The sequence below is a fragment of the Talpa occidentalis genome, unplaced genomic scaffold (assembly GCF_014898055.3).
Source record: "Talpa occidentalis isolate TD23 unplaced genomic scaffold, MPIMG_talOcc4v2.1 talOcc4.13, whole genome shotgun sequence".
Classification (NCBI taxonomy): Eukaryota; Metazoa; Chordata; class Mammalia; order Eulipotyphla; family Talpidae; genus Talpa; species Talpa occidentalis.
The window spans coordinates 89,059,221-89,086,378 of NW_023601322.1; the positions used below are offsets into that span (position 1 = coordinate 89,059,221).

Sequence of the window (27,158 nt, forward strand, 5' to 3'; positions counted from 1 at the left end):
GGCTTCCACTTCCTCTGCTGTAAAATGATGGTGTAAGAACTCTTACAGTATTCACTAAGGCCTCAGTTTCTCTGTTTTTTCTGATACTCTAGGACTCCATGTGCATTCAGATCTGCTGGTAAATTAGCATTTTTTAAAAAGATTTATTTGTTTATGCATACAAGAACTGGGGTACAGGCCAGAGGTGTGGGGAGGGTGAGAGGATTCATCAGAAAATAAATGGGGAGCAGAAGAGGCAGACTGACTGAAATACACTGCTGAGAGGAGCAGCAGGCAAGGCAGGAGATATCTGCTGTGCCATGTGAGTCAGCTCCCTAGCCGGGGATCTATCCATAGAGGCTGTGGATATCTTCATAGGTTACATCTTACCCCCTTGTGCCACTAGGGAGGCCTGAAATTAGCATTTTTAAAGTAAGTTCCAAAATAATCATTGAAGACTTTTTTTTAAGCTTCATTACAATTTTACTGAATGAATTAAAATTGAAAAACCTCATCTTCCAGAATTTACAAAATAGTCGCTCATTCTCAGTCACTCATTCTTGGTCGCTCTTTGTCAGGCACCTGCCTGCCTCTTGGATGCATTCACAGAACTGTATTTCCAGAGTGCCCCGGAAAGAGACTGAGGACGTTTGCGATTTGACATGGTTAACAGATAGCCCTGCTAGTTGGTGGTCTAGTTCCTACCGCAATCCTGAAAGGCATTGGCGTTCATCTAGGAACTGGCTACCATGGTGGTAACAGATGCCTTTTAAACAGCTGTCACAAGCTGAAAACAAAACAAAGTTAAAAAGCCACCCTCCCACAGTATGCACAAACAGCTTGCCAATAGCTGAAACAAATCCTTCTTGGAGCATTTTAACAAACAAACCTTTTTTGGTGGTTGTTGCAATTAAATAAAAACTCACAAAATGCAGACAAGTTGGCTGAAAGTTTCCCACAGACCTGAGCTGCCTATATTTTCTAATGGGATCACTGCAATTAGTGGTTTCCAGATGCAAAGAAAATGTGTTAAGTGCCTGCAGGAATTGGCTTTAAAATATACACAAGTCTTCAAATGCTTCCAGATCGGGGTTCTACTCCAAATCCCATGGGGTACCACGATGTCTGTGTAATGTTTGACAACAGTTAGGTGCTTAAGTTGAAAATAGCGTTAAATAGAAAAAAAAAGATAATGAAAAAATTCTGTCTTAAAGATAGTTCCTCAAAATCTCCTCCTCTTGTAAGGGTCACATGGCCAGTTCCCTTGGTATCCCAAATAACATGAAAGTCACTGAGTTCTGTTGGAGAGAAAGATGGAATGGGTGGGGTTTTCTGAAGAAAAAAAAAAAAAAAGGTCTTATTGTCACCAGGACTGTAGACAACTACAGAGCTCATTCTGTGTCCATGCTAATTGAACTACAAACATGTCAGTCTGACAGCCCTAAGAGTTTATGCCTTGCGTGTTGGAGTGTCTGGCTTTCTTTGACGTGTTCCTGGACAATTTCTCCCTGTCACGAGACTCTTCCTTCACTCAAAGACTGAGTCTGTATGTTTACACCCAGCGATTTACCTTTGATGGAAACTAGGCAGGAGGCGAGTTTGTGGTCTGTCTTCTCATAACTGAGAGGGCTAAAAACAGGACATGAGAATAAAAACATGGCTTTTGATGAAAATGCATTTAACAGGTGGTTTTCTCCTCCAGTGACTGACAAAGTTATCTCCCCTTGAGACACGTCTGGGCCTCATGCCTTTTGTATTTCTTTTTTCTTTTAGACCCCCTGTGGACACCTCATGTAGACAAGAAGCACGAAGAGGAAGTGGTGATGTTGACCAATCAGCCTGAAGATTCTGAAAGGTAATAATGACCTGGATGCAGGAGATGTAGAATGTACAATGTACAATCCTGCAGAAATATTCTTATATAACTATTCTCATAGAAAAATTCTAATAGAAATATCCTAGAATATTCTAAGAATATTCTAATATTCTCTGTCCTCTGTCAGAGATGATGAGCCTGGGAGGAGCAGAAATGCCTGTGTGTGGATGGAACCACAGAGGGTAGATAAGCAAAAGATGGTGGATAACAACATCGACGATTTGACCACATTTCCTTTCACTGTTATCCAAGGGGCAAGGCTTACGACACGCTCTGGGGGTTAACTGGTTTTTGGGGTACTTGGTAAATTCTCTTGACAAGTTTGGCATTTAAGGTAATGTCTCTTGGAGAGCACAGATTTTCTACTAGGAAACAACTGTATTTCATTAATAAGGTGAAGAGGCATCTATATCTTCTCTCCTGACTTATTTAATCCTTAGCTCTGATCGAAGGTGACAAGTTCACTAAGTCCCTTATCAAAACATCCCTTCCTTAGCCACTTCGAACATTCTGTCAACTTTTTGTCTTATCTCAAGACTGACACTGCTCGTTGGCCCATTTAGTTTTTTTCTCTGAGTTACTTGGCACCTCTAATGTCCAAGAGAATGTGCTAGCTGCTTGCATATGATGAACCCCTACCTGTCTTCAGTGTAGACAGCTAAAACTATGTGCATGCCTAATTATAATACATCATAGAATGTCAGCCTCATAAAAGAGAGCACAGATACACTGCTCTGGGAATTTGAGGACAGTGAGAATCCTTGCTGTGAGCATCAAGAGATGCTTGAAGGATGGGTCTCCCTGGTGGCCTAGGGGTTAAGTCTCAGTGCTATCACCTTGATGGCCTGAGTTTGATCCCTCAGCCAGGGAGCTAACCACCCACATAGGGTGATGCAGACCTCTCCTATCTCACCCCCTGCTCCCCTCAGCAGTGTATTTCAGTAGATCCACCTGTTCTGTCCCCCACTGTCTCTGGTGAGTCCTCTCACCGCCCCCCCACACACCTCTGGCCTGCACCCCAGTTCTTGTATGCAGAAATAAATAAAATAAATCTTAAAAAAATAAAATTTATACCACAGAGGTAGTCTGAGGATTAATTGATTATACTGATAAAACTCTAAGATACTATGGCTAATAGAAGAATAGAAGAAAACATACGATGTTCAGTGATTTTTAGGACAGATGATACTCTATCCTCTTTTGGTAGCTGAGGTCCATATTTGGCAAATTTTACCAGTTTAAATAAAAAGAATGAAAGAGAAGAAAGGAAAAAAGGAGAAAGAAGGAAGGAAGGTCCATCATTTTGTATTTTGGAGGAATGTTTGCCCTTAGCTCTTTCTTCAGTGAAGCCTCTCTACAAAAAGTTAGACATACCCGCCCACACACCATTTCCTTCCACATGAAGAATTCTAAGGACGCTGTAAGCTCCTGAATCCTATTCTACTGAACGATGTTTAGATGATTTTCCATTAACCAATGATGAAAATTACAGAGTTCAGCAGTTAACATATTCATTTTCCACAGAGTCAAAAATTTGTACTGCTGAGAGAAAGAGAGTGGGATCTTTGACAGTAATTAAAAATGCTCTGTAAGTGGTTTTTAGATTAGCCTTGATGGTGTGTATGACTTGGGGGTCCAGGAGAAGATTGTGTGGATGAGGCAGATGCTGTAGCTCATGTCTTTGTCTTTGGAGGTGTGAGACAGAGAGAAGAGAGAGGGGAGATGAGAGACCACAGGGCAGGAACAGAACAGTGAGTTCTGAGTCGTTCCCTCCTTATTTCCTGAACAGACTGCTTTCTAAGTAAGCCCCTTTAGGTTCTAGAGGGGTAAAAATTTGCCAATTTATAAGTTTTATATATATATATATATATGGTATTCTGTTTGTCAGATCAAGCTTCTTTTCAAAATAAAAGAGTGGGAGGAACAACATGGATACTCCTGGGTGATTATCAAAGTAAAAGTTTTTTCTAGTTTAGACAGTCCCTCTTCCCAGACTCTGAAGCAGGTTTTTTTTTTTTTTTTTAAGATTTATTTATTTATTTATACAAGCACTGGGTACAGTCAGAAGTGCGGGAGGGTGAGAGAATTCACCAGAGGCAGAGCGGGGAACAGAACAGGCAGACTAACGAAGTACACTGCTGAGGGGAGCAGTGGGTGGCAGGAGAGGTCTGCGTGCCATGTAGGACCCTCCTTTGGTGGCCGGGGATCGAACCGGCGCTGCAGGCAGCTTCGCAGCTCAGCACTCGACCGCTGCGCCACTGGGGAGGCCCTCTGAAGCAGTTTGTAACAGCAGCCCCAGCACACGCTGTGCTCCTGGGGTCCTCCTTAGAATGCCAGTCCTTTCTTTCTTTCTTTTTTTTTAAGCAGATGTTTCCTTGTCCTAACATTTATTTAAAAACTGTATTTTTTGAAATGGAGGATGTTTCCAGAAAATTATAATTATAGCCTAATGAGAGCAACCATTGTGATTCATTTTAACCTCAGGTAAAGGTATCTCAGAATAATAAAATGAACATAAGATCTCCTGAAGCAGCCCTGTGCTCTGGCCCCAAGGCCATTCATGTCAGCCCTTAGTCAACCTGCAATTAAAAGCACCATCCAGTACAATCTTAGTTCTTCCTGTTTCAGAAGTACTTAGGTGGCCCTGTGTCTCTTCCCATATTCAAAGCATTCAAATGTCTTTATGCAAAACATCGGTGTACTTCAAAAAAAGTCAACAATAGAGGATATTTTTCCCATGTGAAGAGAACATTCCCACGCAGATGCAATACTTGGCAGCCACAAGCTGCTGGCTATTAAATGGCCCTTAAAGCTCCTTTTTTTTTTTTTGCTCATAAAGAGTTTAGGGACGTTTATGGGGTGACAGGCAGATGTTTTCGTTGGAGCAAGACTATAGATGTGGTAAGAAAAAGCTAAAATAATCTGTTTTATGAAATCATCAGCTTTTTTACAATTCTTTTGGCCTCTTTATTTTTCACCTCCATATCACCTGACCCTAAATCAAAATACTCAGTAAAGGCAGAATAAAAGGTAATTTACAGTCACCAGCCACACTATGGGGTTCATATTATCATCTTTTTCAGACACACAGATTATTTTCTCTCCACCCTTATTGTTTTGTCAGAAGAGAAATTGATGTCAAAGTGCTGAATAAGTGTTTTTCATGACTCATGGAACATCACAAACCATCATCATTTTCTTCTGATAAATTTTACTAATTCTTAGTCATGCTTTAACTTCAATAGTTTCAGTATTAAAGTTCACAAAACCTATTTGTCAGTTTTTCAGAAATTATACTTCTTCTAACTAATAAACACCAAAGTCATAGAGGCTTTCTGGAAAACAGCTTAATTCTCTTGCTCAAATAAGAAAGTAGCATCCTAACCATATGTTTATGAGTAATATATGAAATAAAATGAACTGTTATTGGGTGAATAAAGTCATAGGTATTTAAGACAAGGGGGTTTTGGAAAACCTGTGTTTTCAGACAGATTCTATAAAGTACATTTCAGAAAACCTCTTCCATGCAAACAACATACCTGGGATAAACACCGACTTTACATGCTCAAGTCGAGTTTATATAGAATGCCTCAGAAGACATCTGTAGTGTATCTTTGATTCTATCTTTTTTTAATTCTTTGTGCCTACCTAAACTCTTTTTTTCTGATTCAATGCAACAATCACTGATAAAGCTCCTACTATGTGGTAAGAAGTGCTTAGAGAGAGATTTTGTTGGAAAGAATATTAAAGGAGAATTCCCCCAAAGAATCCACTCATGATTTATCTGAAAAGGACTCAGATTGCCTCCCAGCATAAAATTTATGTATCTGGGCACTGGGTCTGCCAGCTTTTACCTCAGTGTTTGATATTAACTGTGGAGGCACAGAGCTTGCTTGAAGGTCTATTGTAGGCCAGTTGAAAGAGCTGGAAGTCTGTTCTTTCTCTGGTGACATCTTCTGCAAAGCTTCAGAGCTTAGGGAAAAGGCTTCTAGAACTTGGTGATTAAATACACAGATCCTTCAAAGGCAGTACCTTCAGGCAATGGGCTGGACTTGATGAGGTTTAAAGACAGTTAACACGAGGGAGCTATTGCATTAGCACAGTTTTGATTTCTAGAGATTCTAGAATAATAAACTCAAGACTTCATGATGCTCTGACATGTAAAGAAGTGAATAAATCGGGCAGTGGGGGAAGAGGGTGAAGGGATTCGTGTTTGGAAAATTTAGCGTGGTTTGATGTTGGTCCTTCTCTTTTATTCCTTTATATTAACTGAAAATTTTAATTTAATGCCTTCAGCAAGTGGGAATTTTCATGTCTGGTAGGCTTTTGCTTCAAGTACTGTGTGTCTCTGTTTGAACATAGGTTTGCTTTATAAAGTTTAAAATCAGAATGTGCTTGAAGTGCTTTTAGTCACTTGTATCATTTGCTAATATTTGTGCCCACCTAGGACTGTAGCAATCACTTTATATCCTAAATATACTGCTGTTAGACAGGATTATAATTACATAAATCTCATGTCAGCTCAATTTCCAGGGCAACTGGACTAGAAATCAATTTTCCATTTCACTAAATACTGTGAAGCCAGGATAGTTGCTTTCCAAATGTCTTTACTTTCATAGTTACAATCACATAAATTCCATTATTCTCTCTATAGTACCAGGTTATATTTTTCAATGTCATAAAACACCCACATTTTAAAAACAAAATAAAACTTCAGGTAACTTGGGTGATTTGCCTTTTCTTAGTCTAGATCTCAGTACTATATCACTACTTATTCACAACACAAACAAGAAGGGAAATGTAATGATTAGCAGCAAAACTCAGATGAGCTTGACAGCCTGCACTGTCACTACTATTAATACTTGAATGATACACTGCTGGGGAGGCTATTTTTCATCATTGGACTCAGCTTGGTTTACTATTTCACATGGTTTGTTTATCTCCAATTTTAAGTAAGTTTACAAGCTACACTGGAAAGTGTACTTCAGCATATGATTCTCGGTTATTTCCAATTTCTTGTGTCCTATCTTCTGGGTGGTTAATTGTTCATTATGGGAAAAGAATCCTTTACAATGAGGATTGCATAGTCAGTGTTCTGGAAGTTTGCTGAAGGAGCGCCTGAGTGGAGATGAATTTAGCCTGCAGTTTTCTGAACATGACTAATAAACCCGGCACTGATGAAGTTTTCATCTCTCTAACCTCTTTCTTTAAAAATGCAACCAGAGTGTTTGAAAACTTTTGAAAGTTTCAAGTCTAACTTTCAAACTTTTGAAAGTTTTTATAAGCAGGTGTAAGTATCAATAATTCCCCAGGTAAATACTTATCTGTATAGTATGCAGTTTCAATGCTGTGTTAAATTTATTTAGAGTCCCAGTGTGAGACATTTTGGTTGAATTCAATCTTTTACTGTAAGGAACAATGCTGCAATAAACATACGTGCATTTAAATCTTTTTGCACATTCACTTTTGTTTTGTGAGAGTAAATTCCTAAAAACATTAATGGTGGAGTGTACACGTACAAAAAGTTAAGGCTTCTGAGATCTCCTTCCAGTGCTCTCAAGCCGAAGAACACCAGTTTACCTTCCCTCCAGAGGAAAAAGAGCAGTCTTTCTATATTATTATCGATCCAAATATTGTATCTTGTTGAACCAAGTACCGAGCTCTGGCTAAAATGTCTGTCTAAACAACACTATCCTTTCCTGGAGCTAAAAGCTGCTCCCCTACTTCAGCTCACTGACAATGAGACAAACTCCAGGCAATGCCCTTATTTTTCCTCCCCCAGCACCCACACTTCATGAGTTCTGTGTCCTCTCCAATCTGGATGATTAATCTTTGACCTAAAGAGTGTCTTCTTTTCTAGAACTTCCTAAAAGTTTCTTTAGAATTTTGGATCTTTTCTGGTTATTCAGTATTTCTGGTGAGGATTTTTACATTTGTAGTCATGGAGACACAGGACTGTAGATATTCAGAGTAAACTGAGAAGACATCTTGGGCTCTTATAGTATAGTTTACTTTGCAGATTTGCAGGCCTCCCTCACCCCCGGTTCTCTGAACCTCCTGTCGGTGAATTCAGAGACTTTTGATTTCTTCTTCCCAAAATAATCAGCTCTGGCCCTTGCTGAGTATTAAAGACAGTTGTCTGGCTGTGTGAGTTCACGAGAAGAGAGACCTCAAAGGCACAGATACTCCAAAATCAGATAGCAAATCTGTCCCCATGTTTTCAGTTTTCTCTTCAGCTCTTTTGAGTGTTCAGCCTCTCAGAGCTTCTACGGAGCCAACTTCCACACTTCTTGGTAACTTCGCTTCTAAAGTCACAGGTTTTTAACTTCCTCTGTTCCAGAAGTTACGACTTCTGCTTTTCTTCTCCAAAAATTGATTAAAAAAAAAAATCTCAACTACTATTTTCTCCTCTGCCCATGTGGGTTAAAGATGGTTTCAAGAATTCATTTGTTGGGATTTTAACTGGGCTTTGAGATTCACAGAAGAGTTCATGTGCATGACAGACATATTAATAGGCTTTTCCATTTATTACTGACACAGTAAATCAAGATCATACTTTAAGAATCTAAGTGAGATGTGGTGTTTAAAGACTACTAAGATGTAATGTTTCTGACACTTAAGTTCATGGCCTGTGACATGGTGAATCATCAAGTGTTTTTTTATTTCCAGTTAATTTAATAGAGTGGTCACTTGTCACTAATGTCTTGCACTGAAGCCTACTTTACCGATAACAACCCTCCCTCTTTTTGCTGCACTCATTGTCTGCTACGCCTTCTTAGCTAAATCCCTGACTTTCAGCTTCACTGAATCATTTGGTCTGGGTATGTCTCTACTGTTCAACAAAGATTTCAGTTTTGCTTTGTAAGTCACACTGAAAATCTTTACATTAACAGCTGAATTATGTACATTTACCTTTGTTGGTGTAAACAGCATGTTTGCTGTCCATTCTTACTATTTAATATTAATATTAGATGCCCTTTTTGTTCACTTTTAATATTTATTTTTGCATTTAGGAAAGGATGTGTTTTTGTTTAAGTAGTCGCCTAACTCAGTCCTAGTAATTCTTTAAAATTTTCTGGAGGGCCTCCCTTCGTGGTACAGGCGGTTGAGTGCAGCGCTGTGAATCTATCTTCAGCCTCTGCAGCACCGGCTTGATCCTGGCCGGCCGGTGAGGGTCCCACATGGCACAGCAGACCTCTCCAGTTGCACCCGCTGCTCCCCTCAGCAGTGTATTTTGTCAGTCTGCCTGTTCTGTTCCCCGCTCTGTCTCTGGTGAATCCTCTTGCCCTCCTGTGCATCTGGCCTGTACCCCAGTTCTTGTATAAATAAATAAATAAACTTTTCAAAAAATAAAATAAAATAAAATAAAATAAAATTTAATTTTCTGAACCTCCTTAATTAGGTTTCTACTGTTTTGTTGCTTAGACTGAAATTATGTTTTGATTTCTAATCAATAACTTGCACAGCAAGCAACATACTTATTAAAAATTTCACTTTTCTCCCTTTTCTATCTTTTAAAAATTACTTTCATTTTGTCAGGATACATGCCATTTGTATGATACTTTTCATAATTGTCCTCACATTTGTTTTAGTTTAGTTGGGTATATTCTTAGATTTATTCTTTTATTATTCATTAGCAGCCTTTCTGCCAACATTTCATTTTATTTTGACATGTGTAATGCAGCTTAGTTCAATGCAAAATTCCTTACTTATACTCCCCTACAATTTTTATAATGCTGTTTCATTGTCTAATTTCATGTTTCTCTCCAGAAATTTTATAGGTTGCTTGCTATCTTTTTCCTAGAGGACCACATCTTTTCTCACTCTTTAGAATTCAGCACTTAAATACTAACCCCTGTCCTGCAATTTCTAAGATATGTGGTTCTTTTTTTCTTTGATTATAGTTTGAACAATAGTCCTACTTCAATTCTTTGTTGTTCTTATTCAGGAAAATTCAAGATATAAATAGAATTACTTTTGCTGTTCTATATCTAGAATTTTTCTTCCCATCCTATTTAGTTCTTCATTTTCTCTTTGTCCCTCTACTCAAAGTCTCTTTCTATATTTGCAATCAAATCTCTTCTCCATTGGACAATTTCTAATATGGTCTTCCCCTATGAGATGACTGCTATGTTTTTCCTTCAGTTTCTTTCCTAAATTTGGTCAGGTCTCACTTTAAATTGTGCTTTTTGTCCACTTCTGTACAGAATTTTTTAATTTTATAATTTAAGGTTCTCTTTTATCTCTCAAAAGTGTTTAATATTTAGAGAGATTTAACGTGTGTTGCCATTGGGGTTTTCTTACAGTTTTCCTCTACTACATGCTTTCTTTTTAGAACATACTCTCTTTAGTGGAAATCTCTTGATTCTCATTTTCTGTTTTACTTTTGTGGTTTGAATGGACGTTGCCTGTCATTTTTCATTATTTTGAAACATGGTATATTTTCATGGACTGATAATTAATGCTAGGCTCATGGAGATATAGAGTGTCTTAGTAGCTTTCTTAGTTCAAAAGTGCCCTCCTCTGTTGGTAAAGATAAACACTCTTGCTTTGGTAGTTGATACAGTCAAGGCAGATATATATATATTATATATATATAATATATATAATATATATATATATATATATATATTAAGTCCAGGAATCAATTCCACTGCTTTCGTATATCCTTCTGCCACGCAGACTCCACATGCTTCCTCCTTCAAACCTCCTCCTTTTCTCCACAGGGGTAGCTTGCCAAGGCTGCAAATTTTCTCTTATATCTCAATGGCTTGGTCAGAATCAGATTTTGTTAATTCACTTGGCAAAACTATTTTATAGGTCATTCTGTGTACTCCAGTGGGAAATTATGTTTGCCTATCTCTCTTTTTTATGCTATCAGCCCCTGATAATTGCCAATATCCACTAATTCATTATCATTGGTAAATAGCATGGATGATTTTATCACTTCTCCTTGTCTACTAGATGAAATATTCCAAAATATAAATTGCACCCAGAAGGATACAACAATCCTGATATCTACATGAAATAGGAGCAATAGTATAAAGAATTGGTTCTTTCATGTGTCTGCTTTCAAATGATGAAACGTTTTCTTTCTAGGGGAGATATTAATTCATCACCTGTTGACCCCCACAGTTTTCTTATCTTTTCAATCCAGTCTTCACCAGACCCTGCTCTAGCATAGTTTCCAAATCTGGTTCTGTTGGTTTGGGATTAAAATTTGAAGTATTCTCTGTCCATTATTGTTAAGGGACTAAATTGCATTCACCCCAAATCCACATGTGGAAGCCCTCAACCAAGACTGCAATTGGCGATAGGGGGTTTAGGAGATAATTAAAGCTAAATGAGGTCCTAAGAGTGGGCCCCACATACAATGGGATGAGGACCCTTAGAAGAAGAGAGACCAAAAGGCTGGCTCTTTCCCTGTGTGTGCATGTAGGCGTGCAAGACCCTATGAGCACACAGCAAGGAGCATCATCTCAAGCTAAGAGAAGAGGCCCTGAAATGAAACCTACTTTGCTGGCCCCATGAACTTGGACTTCCAAGTGTCTAGATTTGAGAAATAAATTTCTGTTGTTTAGTCACCTATTTTGTTACAGCAGCCCGATCTGACTAAGACACTTATGATGCAACAGTCCCATTATGGATTTCATTTGTTCTTCCTGTAGATCTGTAAGGATTTTGGGAGAAGTGTGGAAGAATTTAGATCATGCCACTGCTAATACCTAACAGGCATTAGCAGGCCAGAGAATATACTGACAAGTATCCCCTGAGGGAACCACAGGTACTCTGTGGTTGGTAATGCTAAGATTACCAAACCTGATTCAGTTGAAGCCTATGAAAAATGTTCCAGCATATAAGGATTAATTTCATCTGTGTAGGATAGCAATCATTTTTTATTACGTAGTATAATTTATTAGGAGAGGGTAAAAGCCCTGTCATCAGTGGTTCTGGGCAAGTCACCCCTATCCTTTTAAGTCAAGCTGATAACAGCAGTTCTTATTTATTTATTTATTTACAATAAGTTCTTATTTATTTACAAGTTAAAGTATATCCACTTTCTCAATGACCACTTAAAAACAGTGCTGTGGTTAGCAGTGTGGTGTTTTGAGTCAGACTGCATGAGCACACTTTCACATAAATTATTTAATCTCTCTAAAACCTTGGTTTTCTCATCTTCCTGATGGGAAAATAATAGTTGGTAGGAGTGGATAATGCCCTGACATGTAGGGAGCACTTAATCATTGTTCAGATATATTTAAAGCAACCATCCACCAACCAACTTAAGCTATGGTATAGGACACAGTTTGCCTTAAAAATATTTCAAATTTCAATAATTTTCTCTTTCCATGCAATCATGTAAAACTAGGTACAATTCTATACAATACCAAAAACTGCCACTGACTTTTTTTTTTTTTTTTATAATAACCAATGTATTATCAGAAGCATTTAGGACAGTTCTTGCTTGGACCAGAGTGAACTTGAATAAATATCTGTTGTGTGCATGACTATAAATAACACTGTAAAATGATGTAACTGGCATTTATTCCCCTGATGTGGGGTCAAAGGAGAGGAGTTTGATTCCTCTGCAGTTATTTTATAGAGTTTCAGAGCTCCAAATGAAATAGTGTGAGAAGGATCATAATGTTACTGATAGCAATTTACCAGGCTAATCTGGAGCCTCTGGTTTTCTGGGCTCACAACTCCTATGTATAATATTGTCGTGTTCACATAAGTGCTGCTTACACCCATCGTGATGTATTTTTTCTGACAGCAAATGAAGACCGTCCACACTAATTCTCCAACACCAAGTGGAAGCCCAACAATTCAATTCAGTTTTTTTTCTCAAAGATTTATTTATTTATACAAGAACTGGGGTACAGGCCAGAGGCATGGGAGGGTGAGAGAATTCACCAGAGACAGAGCAGGGAGCAGAATAGGCAGACGACAGAAAACACTGCAGAAGGGAGCAGTGGGAAACAAAGGAGAGGTCTGCATTGCCATGTGGGTATCTCCCTGGCCCACTGGCAATCGAACCCGCACTGCAGAGACTGCGGACAGCTTCCCAGCACTGGGTTCAACCCGTTGCACCACCAGGGAGGCCCTCAACTCAGTTCTGACACAACGTGGGGTTGGGGAAGGGCTCAGACTAGCAGACTGCCTGCATGCCGGCTCCACTCACCACTCACAGGTCCAGGGATCCATCTCTACCCTTGACTAGTTCTCATCTGGGGGGTGCCACACCTCCTCCCTCAGGCTAGATTGCTCACTAGAACAACTCACAGAACTCATGAAAATGCTTCACTTACATTCACAGGTTTCTTATAAAGGATAAAGTCAGAGACAGCCAGAGCAAAGAGGAGGACAGGGCAAGGCTTTATGGGTTTAGGGTGAGTGGGCACTGAGCTCCCTGCCTTCTCTGGGGTATCACCTTCCCAGCACATCTGCACATTCACCAGCCTGGAAGCTATTCAAATCTTCTGTGTAAGAGCTTTTATAGCCTGATCTCCAGTCAACCCCCCTTCCTTGGAGAGAGGGAAATGGGTTGGAGGTTTCTAACCTCTAATCAAGATTTTGGTATTTCTGGTGACCAGCTTTCAGCCAAGATACAGCCTGAGCTGTATCTTGAACCACCTTATTAGCATCAAGGAAGGAGAGGTCAAAAGGCGGGTGTGAGAATATACACTTGTAGAGGTTTGCAGCCGAACCAAAGAACCAAAGATATAAACAAGCCTACTTTACCTCATTAAACATAATTTGGAAAAAAATCTTAGAATTCATACAGTTTGGAGACATCAAATTAATAAGGACAATGAAATTGGTTACAAGTCCTGTTTTCTTCATTAATCCATATTTGCATTTTTAAACACCAGGAATAAAGGAATATTAAAAGAAACAACAGATCATTAGACATTGTATACTCGAAGGTCTCACAATGTATGAATAACAAAAACAAAACCAAAAAAAATGGAGCTCCTATGAATAATAAGACACTCCTATCATTCAGGAAATTCTAGGGGTTTTATGAGCACCATACCAAGAACCAGGAATAAAGCATGAGTAAAATGTGTATTCTAGCATGCCCGGTTTTTGGCTTCCAGGTCTAAGCTGCCGCCACTCCTCCTGAGAAACTACCCCAAATCTGCAGGTTTATTATTGTTTTCACTATAACTTAACCCAGTGTTAGAGCAGTTAAATAGGACGCTCAAAAATCGGCAGACATGAAATTGTGCAGAGTGAGTTGTAAAGTAACAGCATCCCTGCAGTTAATTGCTTAATCTGCTGTCTCTGAACTACTAGAAATATTTTATTCTATCCTGGTTGCTATCATGCTTGAACGAATTTCACTTGAATGGAATTTTCTTTAATTTTTCTGAGATTTATTAACTTCTCCTTGTGATTTAGAAGTTTCTGCTTCATATTTGTCAAAGCTTAATGTTTTCTTCATGCCCTGAGTTAAAATACATCATTGATCATTGTTATTCAGTGATCTTGAGGCTGCTTTTCTCTGCATTTCTGATCAATTCTCTGAACACTCTGGGTTCTCCTTCAGTTGCCAGCACTTAACAATGCCAAATAAACAGTAAAAAATCCCCAGACCACACACATGGTGTGCTCACCAATGTGAGCACACATTGCTCCATGACTGTTCTTTTCCAGTGAGGTTTTCCTCAACCTGACCAACTCTTTTTACTCTCTTCACTCTTTTGCCCTTTGGAGCTGATGGTTAAATTTCTATTTTAGTCAAAATGTCAAGAGACAACCCCATAAATACAAAATACAGAATTAAATGGCATCGTATACTCAGAGACTTAGGACACACACACACACACACACACACGTAAACCCTCAGGATATATTCAAGTCTAGAATTCTGATATCTTTAAATCCATTTGTATTTATAGAATCATCATGTTAAATAATGTGTCTATGATACAATGCCTTGTCACAATAATGAATCATTTGTAAGTGATTTTTAAAGAACAAGTTGATCATCATCATATCTAAGTTACCTAAAGATTAGCCAGTAACCACAGCTTCCTTATGTTAAAGTGAGAATTAAATGAGATGGTACACGTAAAGTGTTTATCAAAAGGCTTATTCAAATCTTGCATATTCATCTACTTATTACTCAGTGCGTCTGCTGGATGTCTGAAAGCCATTCCAAAGAGGAGGCTTAAAAAAAAAACAACCCTAATTTCTCTAACCACCTGAAATTTGTTCCTTTGTCTTTCCTAACTCAATCAAGTCCAATTCCATTTTTTCCAGTTCCTTTATCTAACAGAATTCAGAGGCATTCTTCCTTTTTCTCCTCTCTGCTTTCCCTCTCACCAATACTGGTTAAATTTTAAATGTACCCAGAATCCACCATTTTCTTTCCATATCCCCCACTACCTCTCTTAACTAGCACCTCTAACCTAAATCACTTCAATAGTTTTCCAAATAGTCTCCATTCCTTTATCTTGTCTGCCTACAGGTTATCCTAAAACCAGCAACCAGAATGATCTTTCCAAAATACAAGCACTATCATATCGCTCCTTTGCTGAAAACCCTCTTCCCTCCCTGGGAAAGCCAAGCTTTTTACAGTACCCACAAACCCTGCTTGCACCGAGTCCCTCCTGCTCCACTACTCCAGTCATGCTCGTTGGACACACAGGCAAGTTTTTGCCTTCAGGTTTGGGCATGATCAGCTCTATAGGAAATATTCTTCCCAATTAACCTCAAGGTTCATTCTTTCACCTGCGAGGCTTATTCAAATAGCACTTCTCAGCTGCCTTTGATCACCACTATCAAAACTGGACTCCCCACCTCCTTAGTCCATACTCTCAGTCCTGATCGCACTTACCTTTCTTTGTATTTTCTCTACAACACCTACTACCTGTTAAAATGCCAACTAAAAAAATAACTACTGAAAATGGGCAAAAGAAGACAGACCCATAAAGAAAAGTCAGTCAAGAGCCAGAACTAACAATTACAGAAATGAACTAGCAAATGAATAATAAAAGTATTGACATATGAACATCACTGATAATTAAGAAAATACAAATTTAAAAAAATGGAATGCCCATTGTTGGTAAAGATATAGTACATCAGGAGCTGACTTCAATTATATGAAAATGAGAATTCTCACACCTACCTGATAGAAATGAAAATTTCTATAAGCAATCGTAGAGTGACCTAGAAGCATTATTAAAAGCTTGTGTTCATATCATCTGACCCAACAATCTAGCATTGGTAAATCTTTTCATGTAAGTAAAATACCAGTATTTCTATTACTGCTATTATTATGACAGCCAAAATAAAAAGAAAAAAAATTAATAAGAAATCATCTGATATTCCATCATAAGGAAACTATTAACTATAATTGGCACATTTGTAATTTTAAAATACTATTGACAGTTAAAAAAAGTGGCCATATGTTTGAATCTGGAGGAATGTACAGATAAATGCAAAATAACCAAATAATTAACAAAGTAATGTATGCGATATATTTCTTTTTAAAAATAAAATATTTTATAAATACTTCTATTTATATGAGTATAGAAAAAAATGTGGAAGAAGACTGGTGTTAGTAATGATTATCACAGAAAGATAGAACTGAGGGGAGAATAAAATTATTAACTTTTTTCTTTTTATCTCCTCTGATGTTCACTTGTTAAAAGAAACACACTTTTTTCGTCTGAAAAATTCCAATAAAAAATAAGCTATTATTTGAAGACACAAGGCCCAATACTCTGCTAAATGAGTTTATGTATCACATCCAAGGTTGTAGATTTTTATGTCCAATCTCCAAAAGCAAAGTGAAATTTAATATCCAATTATATGATTTCAACTTTGAGTTGATGGAGGGGACGTCCTTTAAGTAAGAGTAAAACAAGATTTCCATGGGCCTCCCCAGGTGGCGCAGCAGTTGAGCTCTGGGCTGAGAAGCTGCCTGCAGCCTCTGCAGTGCCAGTTCAATCCCCAGCCCTCAGCGAGGGTCCCACATGGTGCGCAGACCTCTCCTGCCACTCCCGCTGCTCCCCTCAGCAGTGTACTTCGTCAGTCTGCCTGCTCTGCTCCCCACTCTGGCTCTGGTGAATTCTCTCACCCTCCTGCACTTCTGACTGTACCCAGTGCTTGTATAAATAAATAAATAAATCTTTAAAAAAAAAACAAAAAACAAGATTTCCGGGCATGCAGCAGGATTCAGTCTATGGCCACTGAATAAATGAATGGATACATTAATTAATATAAATAAGTACTTGCCCAAATCACAGCTCGTTGGTGACAGATGTACATCTAGAATCCAGGTCTCTTTCCATGACAACACAGGCATGGAGCGTAATCTGAAGAAAGATGTGTGTGTTGCATGAAGCAATGATAGGTTTATGTGGAAAACTTATAAACACTGCAGTTCTACATCTGCCTAAGGCAAAAAAAAAACATGAGGGTCATAGTGAAGAATCGTATTTTCTTCTGAGGCTTATACTTTTCTGTTTGGGGTTTTTGATCTGTGCTTTGTTTTGTGAAGCATACACAACAATGCTTGGAAACGGATTTTAAACACATGCTTAACAACCAGATGTTCCACTCTGGAGTCTGTCAGTGAGCACACGCCATCTTGCATGGAACAGCTTTGCAGTTTCTGTGGTGAGCTCTCCTGGGGGGTCCTTCCAAGCACCAAATAAAGCATCAGCCTGGCTACCCAGTTGTTCCCTTTCATGGAACATTTGATTAAGCACATTTGCTGGACTTTCCTCACACCCCAAAACTTCCTCTCCTGCCCCCTACTCATCCAAGCTCATCAGAATCATCCACGGATGTAGTGTCGAGTCCATTCACAAGTTAACCAGAGTGACTGCAGACACCAAATTTCCCCCTTGACCTTCAACTCCTACTCTCTTCCCCAACATACAGTTCCACTTTTACTAGCATTGAGAGGCTCTTACCAAAAAGTGACCTTTACTTTCACTCTCACCTAGCAGATCCAAAGAACCAGTTTCGCTTTGTGGCACTTCCTTCGGCCTTGAGTTCCACCTAAGTGAAGCAATTTCCCAGTGCAGTTTTGCTTTTTCTCTCAGTATAGCCCAAGCAGAAGATTTGGAATGGCCAGCTGGCTGGGACTCTAGAAATCTGTTGGATGAAAAGGAACAAAAATTCTCTGAGGGAATAAAAGCAGAAACAAACAAACAAAATCTGCTGAGAAAAGGGTAGCCAAGTGCCTGTGTTTGCTGACTGCCATTCCCTGATTATTAAATCAATCACTGGGGCAGTAATGTCTATCACAGTTCTCTTTGAACTAGATTGTTCTGTCATAGGAAAGGGCTGTTTTCAAGTCAGTCTTGTTGGTGGTTACCAAGAGCTCCAAGGAGTTGGGAGCCCACTGGTCAGGGCATGTGTGTTAAGGGGTGTTTTAGATCCTGAGGTTGCTAGTGTTTCCACAGCTGCCAACTGCCAAGTGCTGTCTAAAGATGAAAAACATTGCTCAGAAATGTGGAAAACCCCCTCAGCCTGACAAGTTCTAACTAGGTACAGTTTTGAGAAATTGGGTCTAAATAAAGAAGACCGAGGCCCCTACCATTTAGTTTTTGAGAAATCTTGGACCGTGAAGAAGTGTCCTAGTTGTAACTGAAGATTTTGCAAAGGGAATATGGGATGTTTCTAGAGGCTGCCCTGTAAAGCCTGGCTGCCGTTGTTCTAGGAAACCCTCCTGCGGTAGCCTCAGGTGTGGTGGGATTACCTATTTGGGTGAGAATAAAGGCAAGAGGAAGTTGGCAGGACTGTGCCCAATTGGCAGGAGTAATGGTACCCATTCAAAGTGGTCACAGGATCTCAAAATACAATCAAAACAAATGAGAATGTTGCCAGTGCTACCTCTGGTGGCACTGGAGTTACCATGGCCAGGAATATGCTAGCCTGCAGGGTAACTGGAAAACAGGTGCTCCTTCTTTTGGGGTGTGTACAGCCCCATGTGTGGGCTCCTGGCCACCAAGTAAACTGCTAGCAAGACTACACCCAGCCTGAACCGGGTGTTCAAACACAGCAGCTTACACAACTGTACACACTTAGGATCCCGACAGGCTATCTGCTCTGAAGTCACCTCAAACAGAAGGAACTTCCTTAGCTTCCTTTCTTATTGGGTGGTATTAAAAGAGGCTTCACCTCTGAACTCAGTGAACTTGGATTTGCATGACCTGCTTCTCTTCTCTGACTGGGCAGCCTGACATACACAATCAGTTCCAGTTGATTGTGGGGGTATTTGGAAGCTAAACATCCATTCAGTTAGACACTTACAGCTCTCAGCTTGTGAGTCATTAAGTCATTCATCAATCAGTGGCTACCAGTAGCCACATATTGTTTTTTCTAATTCATTCACCCTTACTCCAGCCAGTACAGGTGGAGTCCTCCTATCTCCTGCCTATTTACCAGGTCAGCCAGGCTTCTCTGCAGGCTACAAGAGCAGCAAGATTCTTTTTTCTTAACCACTCCATGCCTGCCTTCTACTTTTATTTGTAATTTTTTTAGTTTCTAAAAGGACAGGTTTATTAGGAAAAAGAAAGAAGACCTGACTTCTACTTTTAAAGGAAAACTGCTGTTGAAGTAATAACCAGCTTCACTGATGTTTCTTTAAGCTCAAGATTGTAAAGATGTTATGAATATTTTACTAAACTGTTTCCAGCTCTTGCTGTCATACCTTAGTATTTTTCCAAGCCTGTGGCTCCCACCAACTCCACAAGAACTTCCCAGGTGTCCTGTCTCTGGGTTTTCTCTTTCTGGTTTTGGTTTAAACTGTCTCTCTCCTTTCTTGTCTCTGCTCAATACTTTCACTTGAACCTGCCATGTCGCATCTGGGTTCTCTCAAGTCATTTTGTTTTACACTTTCTCTAAATTTCCACTTAGCTTTGTACAATGTGGTACCTCCACTCATCGTGGAGAATATAGATTCTTTTCGAAAGGTCTCTTTAGAAGGTTTACATGTTAGGATGATCTCTTTCATATTGCCCATCCATTATTCATTTTCACTTAAAAGTTTTAGAAACCTCAGGGCTACATGTGTTTTATGACATAAAACTGTAAGGAGAGGGCACAGACCACAGTCACTTCTGAGATAGGTAGTTCTAGCTGTTCCATGATTTTCTCAATACTCTTTCAACCACCTTGTAGTTTCCAAATGATAGTAAGTTTTAAATTAGCTTGAAGAAACTCTTCTTCTTGGTGGGCATAGTTGGCCTTCAGGAGATCTCTCCTGAGTCATGTTTATCAGTGAGTTTGACAGCAAATTCAGTGTCAGATTCTTGAGACACAGGATACTATTAGGTGTTTAGTGTTGCTGTTGTTTTGCTTTGTTTTATAGAATCCTGGCATGTCAACTCCACAAGATCAGAGATTTGGTTTTTGTTATTCACTGATATTATAGACCAAGAAACCCAAGCCACTGCATGCAAATGAGGTTTTTTTAGTCAGTGCAGTTTTGACTGGTGGAAAGCGTGTCAAGCAGTGATTGGTTAACTTTCAATACCGGGTGCTCTTGGACTGGAGGCCTTGTTTCATTTTCTTCTTCATTGTGGGATGTGTCTGCAGGCTTGGGAACTTATTTGGCTTACGGACTCTGTCGGGTTTTTACCCAGGCTAGCAATGGCTCGGTATTTTCCTTTTTATATTATGAGTATAATGTGCCATCCATCAAGAAAAGTGTCTGGCAATTAATAGGTGTTCAATAATTATTTGATGGATGGATGAATGATAAAATACAGTGAATTATTTTTTTTTTCTAAAATGCAGTTGTATCCTGAGGATTATGGCTTAAGCAAACAATCTATAATGACTCATACCTTTTTGTAACTGAAATTTTAGACCACAGATATTGGAACCAGGTGTTTTGGGTGATCTTTTCTCTGAATTCAGTTCTTCACCATGAAAGTCATGTTCTGTCTTTCAGCCTATATTGTTAAGCTTTTGTCTTCTTGCAATACATTATTTTTTGCCTTAGGATTTTGGTTTGAATCACTTTAAAGATGTTATTGCATACCTTTCCTTTCCTGTAATTTACGTGAAACAAAAATGAAGCCTTCCCCAGTGCAGATCCTTGAGAGAAAGCAAGTATTTATATGCACCCAGAAAAATGTCTGTTATCCATGCCTTTCACCTTTTTCTAGAATATTTTTAGAGCATTGACATTTTCAATTAACTAAATCTTTAAAAATTGCCATTGCTTATAATCTTAGTGAAGTTTTCATGTGGATGTTTATTCAGTCAAACAACGTTTATCTACACAGAAACTTTTCTTTCCATGGTTGAAATTACTTTCATAATAGTCTATAACACAAAATTCCTCTGCTCATCTAAGACCTCTCTAAGGTCTTCGACTTTCTTATATGGCCTTGTTATCTAAAATAATATTAACAATCCTTTCTCTTTCATGGTGACTAAAATATTTTGAAGGGGATTCCCAAGTTTACCTTCAAATTCCTTCACAATTGTCTGGGGAATACCTATTTGTGGTTGGGTAGCTTTATAGCTGGTCTTAGGGCACAGCCTATGTAAACTTGAGCTTAGACTTGGGTATTACAAAGAACATTTGTGTAGGAACACAAATCTTGAAAAGTATAAATCTTGAATATCTTGAAAAGTAAAGTGAAAAATCAAAGTCATTTGATTCACACACAGGCTCTTCCTCCACATTCTTTCAGAAAATCAAAACATTAAATCATCTTTTGCTGTGTTTTGGTTTGCAGTAATTTCACAAACCTTACAGATTTATTGGCAAAACACGTATTTCATAGCAAAACATGTATTTCATTTTAATAAAAGAATTTCTAGATTGAGCATGTGTAATTTAAATTTCAAATCAGATTTTATTTCTTAGGTTTAATATGAAAAAAACTTTTTTTAAATTTTTAAATAGTTTCAAACTTACCAAAAATTTCTAAGGTATATAAAAAATCTTTTTTTTTCCTTGAGTCACTTGAAAATAAGTTACCAGTGGATGCTTCTGATTTAGTTTGCATTTCCTACAACCAAGGAATTCTCCCCTGTAACCACCACATAATCACCTGTCAGGGAGGAAAACTTGTCCTCTATCTTTTTAAGTTCACTGTCAAGGGCTATTAAATGAACTAACAAGCACTGCTAACAGGAGACTAGGAATATACACCTAGTGTGTGTGTGTGTGTGTGTGTGTGTGTGTGTGTGTGTGTGTGTGTATATATATATATATATATATATATATATATATATATGCCCATGGAGATCACAGAAAAGAAATGAAACCCAAAAAAGCAACTGGACTCGGGAGTTTATAAACCTCCATAATGAGGGAAAGAAGGTTTGGGTTTCTGGGTTTCTGGGGACACTTCATTGTAGCGAAACCACACAGAGCCAGTAGGAGCCCAGGGCCATGTTGGTAAAGTTTGCTTTCTGCAGACTCACCCTGCTGCTGCTCTCATCTCCGGGAGGAAATTGATGCTCTGTTTACAGACAGAACAAAGGGGAGCAGAGAACTGTTCCTCCATTTGTCTATGCTTGTCACCAGCTCAAAATAATCCATATATCAAAGTGGTCTATTTTGGGAGTGGTATAACCTGAACCCCTTCTCATCAAAATTAGAGAATGAAAAATGATGTAGTTCCACCATCTGACCCTCAAACCCATTCAGTGTTCTTGCCAGTTATCTTGTTCCACATTTTCCTAGGAAAGAGGCAGCCAGTCCAAGATCACAGAAGGGATTCAGTTTTCATGGTCTCCCAGTCCAGGACTGTTTCCCAGACTGCTTGATGTTCATTAACTGATCACTTAAACGATTACAGCCTGACAGTCTGCAGAATGTCTCCTGCTTTTGCAATGTTTCCCTACATTTACATTCAGAGTATGGATTTCGCCAGGAATACCACAGATGTGAAGCTACATTTTTTAAGGTGCCCTATCAGGTGGGAAGTTTAGACTTTCCTCATTAGAGATGGTTTTAACCTTGATCATTTTAATATGGTGATAAGGTGGTGTTTGCCAAGACACCCCAATGTGAAGCATTTCTTCAGTACTTCCTATAATAGTCACTAAATTGGGGGTTCCTATAAAATTATGTAAATATCCCATTCCTTAATAAAATTTCAGTTGCTTGTTTTTGCATACATTGATAGTTCTCATTTGAATTATTTCTGTGATGGTTGCTAATTAGTGATTTGGTGATAGCATCATTTCTTCTAGATTTATTAGTAGTCTTTCCATTGTAAAGAAATATCTTCCTCATTTATGTTTATTTAAACTTTTTTATAAGTATAAATTAATGATTTGGTACTTTAATGAGCTATAGTGCATTCTTATTATTTTGATGCAGAGATTGCCTCATATTCAAATAGTTTCTTCTGATCTATAGTCTGACACGTTATCCATTGCGCCACTAGCCCTGTACTTAAACAGTTTCTTAATTTCTGGCACTAATTAAAACCCTATTTTACCAATTTTACATCCATATGAACTCCACAAAAAATGAATATGGGCCTTTGAAATCTTCAATAACATAAACTCACCGTGATATAGGCCTAAGCTATTTGATATAATTCTATTACATACATGTTAAACAATTGTTGCAACTTTTAAAAAAAGGTTATTGAAAGGGAAATATTCTTTTGTTAAAATATTTATAAGAAGAAAAACAAAAATAATTATGTTTCCTCTCTCCCTCCCTCCTTCTCTCAAAAATGAAACCGTAACAGAAAATATGAGCAATACCAGAAACTCTCTTCTTCCTGAACTGAATGCAGAGTGCTCTCTAGAGGTATCCTTTAGTCAGTGCAATATTCCCAGCTACAAACGAGTGATGTAATATGGGTCTTCAGAAACAGTTCTTATTAAACACAATTACTCACCATAACCATAATTTATCAGGACTTGATTCAGCATTTTAGGTAACTCTGTTAACAAAACTCAGGCCAGGGATCTGAAAAAAAAAGTAGCTTGCATTTTATGAGCAACATAGAAAGGGTTTGGGAACATGCTGTCAGAAGATCAAAAAAGACATTCAGTTGTCATTTGTAAGCTTGTGACCTTTGGAAAAACAATTATAAAATATTACCACAGTTTCATGCAGACGAAACATCTTCATAATTCATCCATTTTTTTCTTCAACATCTGTAGATGAATCAGGTGCAGATTCAGATTCCAAGCTGCCTCACACATCAGTATTGACCTGGCTCCGTATCTGTACACATGCTGTCAAAAATCAAGAAATGATAAACAAAAATAAAGAATTGTAATTATGTCTTGAAGCAAAATTCTAAGACAGATGCAGAAGATTTCCATTTAAACTGATATAAATTAAATACTACTTAACATTTTTATATACATTATATGGTATATAAAATATTTTATACCTCAGTTATACTTATTAAAAGCATCTCTAATCTTACCATCTTTGCAATATTTTTAAATATTTTTCTGTGTTTTTGCTATGATTGAAAGAAATTTGAATTTAATTAATTAATGGTTGTTCCTTTAAAAAAAAAAAAGAAAAGTCCTACTATTGCCTTTTTGATTCCCAAAAAGCAAGCTGGGGGCCTCCCCAGTGGCGCAGCATGTTGAGTGCCATGCTGCAAAGCTATCTGCAGCCTCTGCAGTGCAGGTTCAATTCACAGCCGGCCAGGGAGATTCCCACATGGCACGGCAGACCTCTCCTGCCTCGCCCGCTGCTCCCCTCAGCAGTGTTTTCGGTTGTCTGCCTGTTCTGCTTCCCGCTCTGTTTCTGGTGAATTCTCTCACCCTCTGAGCCTCTGACCGGTACCCCAGTTCTTATCTAAATAAATAAATCTTAAAAAAAAAAAAAGCAAGATGGATCACCAGTCACCCACTGGACTCATTTTAGAAAATTCATATGGGGTTCTCGCTCTTGCTATACTTGCTTGAATTGCCATGGTCTGATCTGGAAATATGTATTGCTAGTGTTTCCATCTGTGCATGACTAAGTTGGACTAAGTAAATTTTCTTGAACTGATCGTCCAAGACACCTACCTTTTAGCAAAAACAACCCTAATTATTTATACATGAGATTTTTTTACACTTCAATTCTTTAAAAAGTGCTCCCAAATATTTGTCCTGATGAACTTCAGCTTTAACGAGAGTAAAGCTGGTATTGTTTTTGTTATTGTATGATAATTTTTTTTTTTTTACCTAAATATACAGTCAACAAGTAATCATGTGATACTAGGGGGAAATTAATTAATTTATTTATTTATTTTAATACAAATAGCTTTTTTTTTTAAGGTTTATTTATTCATGCACACAAGAACCGGAGTACAGGCCAGGTGTGAGGGAGGATGAGAGGATTCACCAGAGACAGAGTGGGGAGCAAAACAGGCAGATCTACTGAAATACACTGCTGAGGGGAGCAGCAGGCAAGACAGAAGGGGTCTGCTGTGCCATGTGGGTAGCTCACTCACCGGGGTTCAAACTCGTGCTTCAGTGGCTGTGGACAGCTTCAGAGGTTGCATCTTAACCCCTTGCACCACCAGGGAAGCACAAGAATTATTTTTTTTAATCTTTTTTTTAAGATTTATTTATTTATTTATTTATACACGAACCAGGGTACAGGCCAGATGTGCGGGAGGGTGAGAGGACTCACCAGAGACAGAGTGGGGAACAGAACAGGCAGACTGAAGAAATACACTGCTGAGGGGAGCAGTGGGTATACAGGAGAGGTCTGCCATGCCATGTGGGACCCTTGCCAGCTGGCCAGGATCAAACCAGTGCTGCAGGGGCTGTGCGCAGCTTCGCAACCCAGTGCTCAACCTGTTGTGCCACCAGGGGAGGCCCCAAGAATTATTTTTAATGAGGTCTGTTTGTTCATAATTTTCTCAGTCTTAACTTCCTATCCTTGGTGATAAGAATGTTTTTCCTCCTAGTACAGGGAGTACATCTTTTCACAAGAAAACAGAATCTTCTGTTTTCAGGAAGATAGAGGGGATTAGAAAGCTCTTCCTTGCCTATGTTATTTTGAAATACCCTGTAGCTCAAAATAATCCTCATGCTGAAGTGGCATGTTCTGCCATTCTTCAACATTAACAATAAAATATATAATTTTCTTGTGTGTGAATAGCTAGCTAAATTTCATTCTCTTCCATTAGTTCATCAATAAATCGACATAAATATATTTACCCTGTGAAAGATGGTACAGAGGCATTAACATGTGAGTGCCAAGTTTTTCTTGATCAAAAAGTAGAGACTTGCCTTTTTCTTCATACTTAAGAATTAAGTTTCCTATCACCTGAATCTTTCAGATTATTTACTACTTATGATAAGAGAATGATATCTTAAGAAAAAAAACAATTTTGAGGGTAATAAGCCCAATTACAATCTGTTATGATTTTAAGCCACCAAAGACTCCAGACCCCATGAACCCACAAAGCTATTGCACTCTGTTCTTCCTGAATCCCTGTCAGGGGGTACATTTTGAGTCATTTTCCAATTGGGGAGGAAGAGTAGCTGTGTTTGCGTGATTTCTACATTTGCCTCCTTTTTCTGTACTTCCCAGAGGAGAGAAACACATCTTGATATACATTTGTCTTGCCCACTTAGCCTACCCATGAGCTAGATGATGAGACCACTTTCCTCTTAATAAAAGCTCAGGGAGCTTATTAGGAGACAACTGCACTTGCCTTCGGTTAAAGTATTATTCTTACTTCTATTTCTTCTCCAATACTGACCTGACTACAGGTTTAATTCCAGGGAGTTGGAAAATATTGATACTTCCCAATTCTAAAGAAACGCAATGAAATTCTAAGAAACGCAATAAAAGACACCCAATGAAACTCTCCCTCCAGAAACTCAGTGGCTTGGTGCAGAAAGGTGTTTCCCTCTGTTACAATATTCATAGCTATTAAGCCTTTGTCTACTACCCCTTTTTACAGAAGTAATGTATGGAGAGGAGGGAGGGAAAAAATAGCAGGAATACCAGGGAGAAAATGAATTGAAAGAGAACAGCGGCATATCCCGTACATGATTTTTAACATAAGCTTCTTCCTTCAGTCGTGGAAGACCTCAGATCTAGTTGTTCCTGACTATATAGTCTCCTGTCAAATGTGTCATAATCACTGCAAGGCTCTAGAGATACAATGGGAAGCAAGTTGACCCCGCCTCCAGGGTCTTCACACTAGTGGAAATTAGTTGTGAGTGAACTCATATTTACAATAAAGTGTGATAAACTGCTTAATGGAGAAAATATGGTATGCTATGAAAATAGCTGGACAATCATGTGCAACCTCAAGTTCAGTTCAACCTTGGTTCTCCACCTCCACCCCCCATATTTAAGTTGAGAACTGCAGGATGGCTA

At 38.6% G+C, this 27,158-nt stretch overlaps 1 protein-coding gene across 1 annotated transcript in view; it reads left to right on the forward strand.

The window, feature by feature from the left end:
• Nucleotides 1-27,158, forward strand: part of TNIP3 (TNFAIP3 interacting protein 3) — a 97,362-nt gene that overhangs the window by 18,266 nt on the left and 51,938 nt on the right. Inside the window, exon 2 of the mRNA XM_037508356.2 lies at nt 1,753-1,834. Coding sequence (XP_037364253.2) covers nt 1,803-1,834 — 32 coding nt within the window. The 5' untranslated portion in view covers nt 1,753-1,802. The remainder of the gene's footprint in view (nt 1-1,752; nt 1,835-27,158) is intronic.